Consider the following 8,630-nt stretch of genomic DNA (forward strand, 5'->3'; position numbering starts at 1 on the left):
TGTACTGAATTTCAATAGTATCAACTCAATATTTTAAACAAAGTCCAACCAAACTAGTACATTATTGAAATTCCAACTAAATTTACTACACAGAACACACTCTGCTGCATCCCACTCCCTATAATTCCTATCAACTTATGAACACAACAAAGTAAAGGCAAACGACTTACTTCTCCTAAAGAAAACAAATATAGAACATTAAAACTAGATATATATGTGTATACAAATATATCATATCATCTGCTTAAGATCGATCAAGGATTGAAACCCTAATACTCCACCGAGGACTTGAACAAACTGCTCGTGAGCAGTGAGCTGAGGGAAATGCCCATTAGTCTCTACCATCTCCACCGTTGATTTTCCCTTGATCTTCTCTTGCATGAACTGAGCAACTGAGTTTGGCGCAACAATGTCATTGGTTGGTTGGATGATTGTGCATGGAGTTGTAACTTTATCAAGAACTTCTCTTTCGTCACTGTAAAACACTGTTTTGGCCAAGGGTAAAGCCACCTCAGGCCTCATAGATTTCAAGCATTTCTCAAACTTTTCAAGTGAGAGAGGATCCTTTGGATCCACAACAAGAGCAGCAAAACTTGAAGCCCAGTTTAAATAGTCGGTTTCCACGTTGGAAATGATTTCCTCAATCTCTGATCTCTTGAACCCTCCTTCATAATCATCTGTGTTTATGTACCTGCATAAATTAATAAGATTTCAACAAATTAATCACTATGAATCTAACCATCTAAGACCGATAAAGACAACAGAAAGATATAAAATTGGACCCAATTATTAATGTCTTTTGGCCGGCTGCATTGGTTCTCCAGTATTTTATGGAAACAGCTCAAATTATTGATATATATATTTGAGAAGATTCATGAGCCACACAAATTAAGTAAGATCGGGATTTGAGAAGACGCCAAATCTTAAACTGAGTCTCTCATCACCACACGTTTGAAATCAAAAGAACTAAGAGCATGACATTACAGCTTTAGTTCAAGTTACCTACTACATCACTCCATATTTACCTTTTGTAGCATCAAAAGGCTCAAGCTTGGCTTGTCACCAGAACTGGGTAAGAAAAAACATTAAAAAAGAAAATTTTCTGAGAGAAAAAAGTAAAATTGAGGAAGTTAGTAAGAAAAGCATCAGGGAATTTATTTTTGAGGAAAATATGTCCAATAAAGTCTCAGCAAACTGGTTGAAAAGCTTAGCATAAAAAGTAGCGGTTTAGATTGATTAACTTGGCTAAGTATAACTGATGATGCTGTAAACAAGGATAATCACCAGTAAAAGAAGACGAGGTAAAAACAAGGCAAAAAAATAAAAATAAAATAAAAATAAACAATTTAGCTAGCAAGTAAAAGTGAGATAATTGAGGTGAACTTTTCTGTTTTATTTCGGTTGAAGAAGTACCCGGGAGAAGCTCCAACGAGTATGAGCCTGTTGAAAAGCTCAGGCCTTTTCGTTGAAGCAATGCATCCAATCATACCAGACATGGAGTGGCCAATAAAAACTGCTGATTTTAAAGAATTTTCGTCCAAAATAGTAATCAAATCATTGGCAAAAGCTTCATATGAAGAGTACTTAACAGGATCGAAAAGGGTTGAATCTTTTACAGATCCTGAAAAGGGCCAGTCGAAAAGTAGAATCTTGTAATGCTGAGTCAAAAAGGGAAGAATTTTGTCCCAGATAGATTGGTCTCCGCCATACCCATGTGCAAGGATCATCGGTTCAGTCCCGGAACCGATGATTTTTGCGTTCAGCGCCGCTGAGAGACCTTTCTCTAGCTTCATCATGTTAACTCACCTAGAAACTAAAGCACTTGGAAAAGATAGATGTAGGACTGAGAGAAGCTTTACTCAGGATGGTTTGTAGTAATTGGTTGGTATCATTTATTTATAATAAACCAGTGAGACTTAGACAGAGTATACTTATTTTAAATATATAAATAATTATATATTTAATATATATCATCGAATAATTGAGTACGTATAAATTAATAATAAAATAACATTTAATTATATAATGATACATTATATGTATACTCATTTATATACTTAAAAATAGGTTTATATAACATTATTTTTATTTTTATAAAGATATAATGTTATGATTGGTTAAGTAAATAAATATTATTAAAATAATAAAATTATATGTATATAATTTTGAATATTCAATTAAATATATAAATAAGATATTATCCTGTGATTAAATGATTTTTAATTATAAGATAAAATAAAGCTCAATTTTTAAGATTTCCTTATTTTTTTACCTATAAAAATTAACACTTAATTACATAATGACACATCATCTATATAACTAATTGAGTTTTTAAAATTAGATACATATAATATTACTCTTATTGAAACTATTATAATATGATGATAAAAAATCATTTATAGGATGGTTTACATATAAATTTTTTAATAACTTATAAAATAAACTATCATTTTTTTATATTGGATCGATAAACCCTAAAATATAATAATTGAATTTACAATTATTATACCAAATTTATTAGGAATTTGTCTTGTATGATAATTATTCGATTTTAAATTAATCCATCTAGATTTTTTTTGTAAGAGTGTCTCTTACCATTATGTTATTCAAACTCCATGATGTATCCCTTGTGGACAGAATTAATCTTGCTATTCACGTGGATTTTGTTTCTCAATTGTAAGTCAATTGTGCATATGAACAATAAGAAAGTTAAATTGCCTAGCTAAGACAAGTAAATTACAACTATAATCACCAAGAAAAGCTTGATAATTGGCAAAGACAAGAGAAAAAGATAAGGATTAATTATTCCTCCTGCTTGGATTTAGTAGTAATTGCGGAAGAGCCAATCTCGGCACCGAGGCAGGAGTTGAATAAGTCAAACTGCAGGCTGACACTGTAGACGTAGGGGGCAGATAAAAAATTTAAAGGGACGGTTGGGATCTTTATTCTTCACCCATTTTTGAGATATATTGATAATACTGGCCCACCTCCACCATCCCGACTTACGTTGGTAGCCTCGCCCGAGCTGACAAACAATGTCTGTAATTCTGCATGCGAAATAATTAACACCCCTTTATGCAGTAGTATTCAAACTTTATTTTACCGAATAAATTTTAATATAATTTTAAATTAAAAATAAAATAATATTTAATTATATAATATATTATTTATTTATATATCTATTTTAGATAATAATAATTTGAATAAAGATAAAATACCTTAATAACATCTCTACAGAAAAATATCTTTTCATTTATATCAATTTTTATTCTTTCACTGTGAGGCTAACTTCTCTTTCCTTTCCCTCTTCATCTCTTAGAAAACTTTCTCCATACTTTTTTTACCCATTTTCACTAAAAAAATAATAAAATATTTATTATAATTTTATATATAAATAATAATATATTATTGTATGATTGAATATTATTTTATTATTATTTATATATAAAATTATATATATAATATTACTCATTTATTATATATTATAATATATTTTTAATAATTTATATTTTTTAAAATTAATTTAATATTAAATATTTGAAAAAATATATCAGAGAAAGCACGATATATAAATGAGATAAAGGATGACACATTTACCTTTCCTTGGGATTTTAGTCATTTTCTTTTTCAATTACGAAAATTTGAATCATGCTTATGTCATCTTTCTCAGAAAATCTCTTCCCCATTTAAGAATAGGCAAACTAAAAACCTGATTTTCCGGACGAAATTACGATCTCTACCTTAATGAATAAAATTGTATTGTTTTTAGTGATCGGAGAGGTGAGTTGAGGCAGGAACCGAGTGGGACAGACAACGGAGACAGCTCAACCACGCGAAAAGGATAGAGGCGTGAAGGGGGGACATCTAAAGGCTAATGTGTTCATGCGCAAAAAGATTTCTTTTGTCTTGATCTGTTTACTTTTTTTTTTTTTAAATTTATATTTAATAATTCACTCTGAAGATAAGGCCAACTTACACCTTTTTTCCATTAATGAACTTTAGCGTTTACGTTAGATCCACCCCCACCCTTAAATTATAATTTATTATTATTCATGACCACGTTATTGGCTCCCCTAAAACATCAGCTTTTTGGGTTACTTTTACATGTGCTTCCTGACACCCTCATTTTCCTTTCGGATTTCTCGCCACTCACCTGAGGTTTGACATAATAACTAAAGTCCCCTAAAATATTAGAAATAATAAAAGATACATCTGATCTAATAATCTTTTCTCATCTAAAGTTTGAAAAGTAGTCATTTCTTCTCTAGATTTTTCTTCTTATTTCTCCGGTTACCACCTTCGATGACAAGCCTTCCTAGTCTGCTCTTCTCCGATCAAAGCATGCCAATCTTTTACAAAAATTATCAGATAAAAAACGAATCATTTTTATCTAATGAATATGCATGTCGTCACCTAATCTTTAGTGGGAGAGAAAGATACAATGAAAGCCGATTGTTGGGCAAAACTGATGTGATCACCGAAGAAGGAAAAAAAAACCCTAAGAGAAAATAATTACTTTTTCAAACTTTAGATGAAAAAAAATTATTATATTTTTAAACATACAAAAAAAATATGATAAATTTATAGTTTTTAAAAATATTTTTAGTGAAATAACATTTTTATCTGTAACTCTAATTATAAATTTTAATAAAAGAATAAATTTTTAAATTTTTAAAAATTACCATATAAAAATTTGCCTTTTCACTAGGTCTTAGGCGGAGAATAATCCTTTGGCCAATTAAAATTTATCTGAATCATTTAATAATATATAATTATTGATACATAAATTAATATATATTTTAGTATAATTTGAGTCTTATTGAATCATCAATGTTAAATTTGACGGCGCACAGAAAATAAAAGTGTGAAATAAAAAAAGGTTACTTTGACCACAAAATTCAAAAATTAACTTTTAGGTAGCAGAGGATGCTTTTCGTTGAAGTTCAAAAATATCAGCAATAGCGGTGCCCGGCAGTTACATAAAGAATTGAATGCTTTTAAAATTATAATTAATTTGGTTAAAAATTATGAGCAATACTATGTGTACCCACTTTAGGTACATAAATATATACACACTCATATGTGTCATCATATGATTGGTTATTGTTTTATTCTTAATTCAAAATCATCCAATCACATGATGACACATATAAATGTGTACATATTTGTGTACCCAAAGTGGGTACACATAGTTTTATTGAAAAATTATTCAAAAATATTTTGAGCCATAAAAAAAGTGATTTTATCTATTAAAAAATTACAGACATAAATCTTATTTAATGATATATCAAAGTCAAATTTTTAATTAATCTGATTTGATCTCAATAAACTAATTATTCAATTTAAATGAAATTTTTTTTTGTTATAAATTATTTTGATTATTATCTATAATATATATATTAAAAAAATATTAGAAAGAAACATTTATGGGTCATGATTATTACAGTTTTATCTTAAGTAATAAAAAATTAAGGCGTAATGTAATTTTAATTTACTAAATGACGTGACGTGGGAACGGAAGAGTCCGTGTTCATATGGAATTAGTGACATATGGTTAAACTTTGACGGCTCATCAACTTTTCCAAAGGGATTTTTTTGTTTTTTAATTTTTTCAGATAATGGAATCATTTATTATTTGTGGTAAAAGGAGAGCTTACTTGGTCTTCGCTCGTGACAGACGCTGGCTTTTTCTTGGCCACTTTGATTTCACGAGGGATTTTTCGATAAAAAAAATGGTATGAAAAGGACAAATAGTATTAATTAAAGAAAAGAGTATATGACAATGATAATTATTTTATTTTCCAAAGTAAGGCATCTTTGTAATATACCAAACAATAAAATCTTATTTTACTAGATATTCAATGATATTTCCCATTAGTTTTGTTAAAGAAAAGTAGGGCTCGGATTGAAGTCTAGCCTAATGAGTAGTTTTAATGGCAAACATTATATATATATATATATATATATATATATATATATATATATATATATATATATATATATATATAAGTATTAGAATATAATCACTAAATCGTTGTATTGATTATTAGATCTGAAGGGTTAAATCAACTCATATCAAGATTTTTCGTTAAAAAAATTAAAAATCTAATTTTAGGAGTCAAAATTATGTTATGTGTTTTTATTTTTATTATATTATTTTTATATGTGTTATATATATATATATATATATATATATATATTATGTTTGTGGAAACTAAAAAATGTTATTTGTACCAATAAAATTATTTGTATAAATAATAATTAATTTTCCAACCCTTTTATTAAAATCATATAAAAAGAAAATAGAGTCTATTGATAAACTTACACAACTACTCTTTAGACTTATTGTGATTAGTTTGCCCTTTTTTTAACTCTAAGAACAAGTTTTCTCTTACTTGTTACATGTTTGTGTTTATCTCGTAAGAAAACATCTCACTTTTCTTTCAAAATATTTAGTTATTGAATTACTTAACAACAAAACACGAAGCAATAGCCCATATATGAAATAGGTTGACTCACCATCTAGTATAATGCATAATTGTCCATCATGTAATTAAAAATTTTAAATTAAAGATAAAACAATATTTAATCAGATATTGCTATATAATTGTTTTTATATATAATATTATTATTATTTTTTTTCAAAATATAAAAGTTATCAACAAAGTATTGATAAAAACCGTATTAATAATAGTTTAAATGGTAAAGAAGATAGATTTAAAATATGAGAGCAATGATTTAAATTCTTTTAAATAATATTTTAAAATTATCTGATATAAAAATTGTGAAGCATACTTCTGATATAGAATTAGGAAAGATAAACCAATATTAAGACATAGATCTATTCGGCCAAAACAAGGAAACTTTACCCAGAAAGGATTCAAATGTTTTGCTCTAAAAGAAGAACAGGGTTGGAACAAAAATGTCAAACATTGCAGAAAGATTTGGGCTTTAGGGGCAAGAATTTTTTTCTAGTTTCTTAATGTGGACGCCAGCAAGATGTAGACAACAGCCAGTAATATCTGTGGCTTTATTATATAAATTTGGTTAGAAAACTTCAATTAGGCCACGAAACAACGGGCGCAAGACGACGACCTCATAAAAAGTGAAGTTTTGGCAGGTTTTGTTTATGGTTTAGGATTTGAATGAGTCAATTTATTTTTAATCAAAAAATAGGGTCCCCTTCTTAGCCTTAAATGCGCCAACGTTGCTGCGGTGAACAATTGTTGTCGGCTGAGAACGGCAACACAAGAAAATATATCAATTAGATTGACCCAACAAAATCCTTTCAGCAGTGGCAATAGAGTTATCAAAATTAGTAAAATATTAAAATTTTTAAGATAAATATTTAGATTTAAATTTTTTTTATATTTATAAAATCTTAATTTATTTAATATAATATTATAAAAGTCTGATCATTGTATCATAATTACCTATATTTTCCTATATTTATTCATGTCCAATGCAACCATTGTCGGTATATAGCTAAGATACCTTCTCACAGTCGCTTGCATCCTCCTATATTTATAAATAATATTATATACATAAATAATATATATAATTTTATACATAAACAATAATATATTACTATTTGATTGAGTAGTTTTAAATTAGAGATAAAATAATATTTAATCATATAAGAATATGTTATTATTTGTATATAAAATTAGAAAAATAGTATAAACCCGACAAAAAAAACCTATATTTTCCAATATGTGATTTAAGAATCGCACATTTCGTTAAAACAAATTATTATTCTCTCACTAATAACAATAATAATAATAAAGAGTCGTTTAGTTTGCAAGAATAAAATATTATCTTGATATTCTATCTTTTATTACTAGTATTCCCTTATTTAGTTTGCTAATAATGAAAGATTCTAGTAATTTTCTATAACTAGTGATAATGTGATATGTAATATAAAAGGTAATATGATTAACATATTCACTGTAAATATTAAAAAATTATCAAGATAATATTGATTTTATTATAATTATATCATTTCTTATAAATTTTTTAGAGTAAAAATACTCTATTTTTAATTAATATAATATTTAATATTAAAAATATTTTTAAATAATTATATCTAAAGATATTTAAGAAAAATAATATATTAATATTATTTTATTACTCTCAACTAAATACAATTATTATTTAAGAGTATAAATTTTAATAATAATAATAATAATAATAATATATTTAATAATTTTTAAAATAATTTTTTATTTTTAATAATAAAAAATTACCCAAAACAGACACAAATAATAGTCATTGGCGTGGTAAAACCTTTTAGTTTTTGCAATTAATGTGGCCCTGGGCCACTAACCTACATCAACCGCATTCAATTGTATGAATGCATGCTCAATGCGCTCCGAAAAAACCTTTCAAAAGTAATTAATTACAAGGATTTCACAATTAATTTTAAAAAGTTAAAAGTGGTCCACAACGTTTTTTCTAAAGCACGTTATTGGACTTGAGCATGTAACGCTCTAATTGCCCTACCAGTTGCGTGCTGAATAAAAATTAAATTTTCTCATGTTTTTCGTTTATACAGGGGGCGTTTCGTTTCATATTTCAAGAGGGGGTTTTCATAATTAATATATTATGACTTTTTCAATATTTTTCAGAAT

The 8,630-nt window shown here is 27.3% G+C and overlaps 1 protein-coding gene across 1 annotated transcript; it reads right to left on the bottom strand.

Moving 5' to 3' along the window:
* On the bottom strand, window positions 1–1,875 carry LOC123200191 (strigolactone esterase D14-like). Its single transcript, XM_044615337.1, has 2 exons — window positions 1,414–1,875; window positions 1–691 (listed from the first exon to the last, which is right to left on the bottom strand). The coding sequence occupies exons 1-2, from the start codon at window positions 1,794–1,796 to the stop codon at window positions 232–234; spliced, it is 843 nt and encodes a 280-aa protein (XP_044471272.1). The 5' UTR covers window positions 1,797–1,875; the 3' UTR covers window positions 1–231.
* Window positions 1,876–8,630: the final 6,755 nt, after the last annotated feature.

This window comes from Mangifera indica, chromosome 17 (genome assembly GCF_011075055.1).
Source record: "Mangifera indica cultivar Alphonso chromosome 17, CATAS_Mindica_2.1, whole genome shotgun sequence".
In the NCBI taxonomy this organism is placed as follows: Eukaryota; Viridiplantae; Streptophyta; class Magnoliopsida; order Sapindales; family Anacardiaceae; genus Mangifera; species Mangifera indica.

Excerpts from the sequence above, each read along its gene's own strand:
- LOC123200191 (XM_044615337.1), bottom strand. The coding sequence starts at position 1,796 with ATGATGAAGCTAGAGAAAGGTCTCTCAGCGGCGCTGAACGCAAAAATC. Across the intron at positions 692-1,413 it reads CTCGTTGGAGCTTCTCCCGG|GTACATAAACACAGATGATT; the intron begins GTACTTCTTCAA and ends TAATTTATGCAG.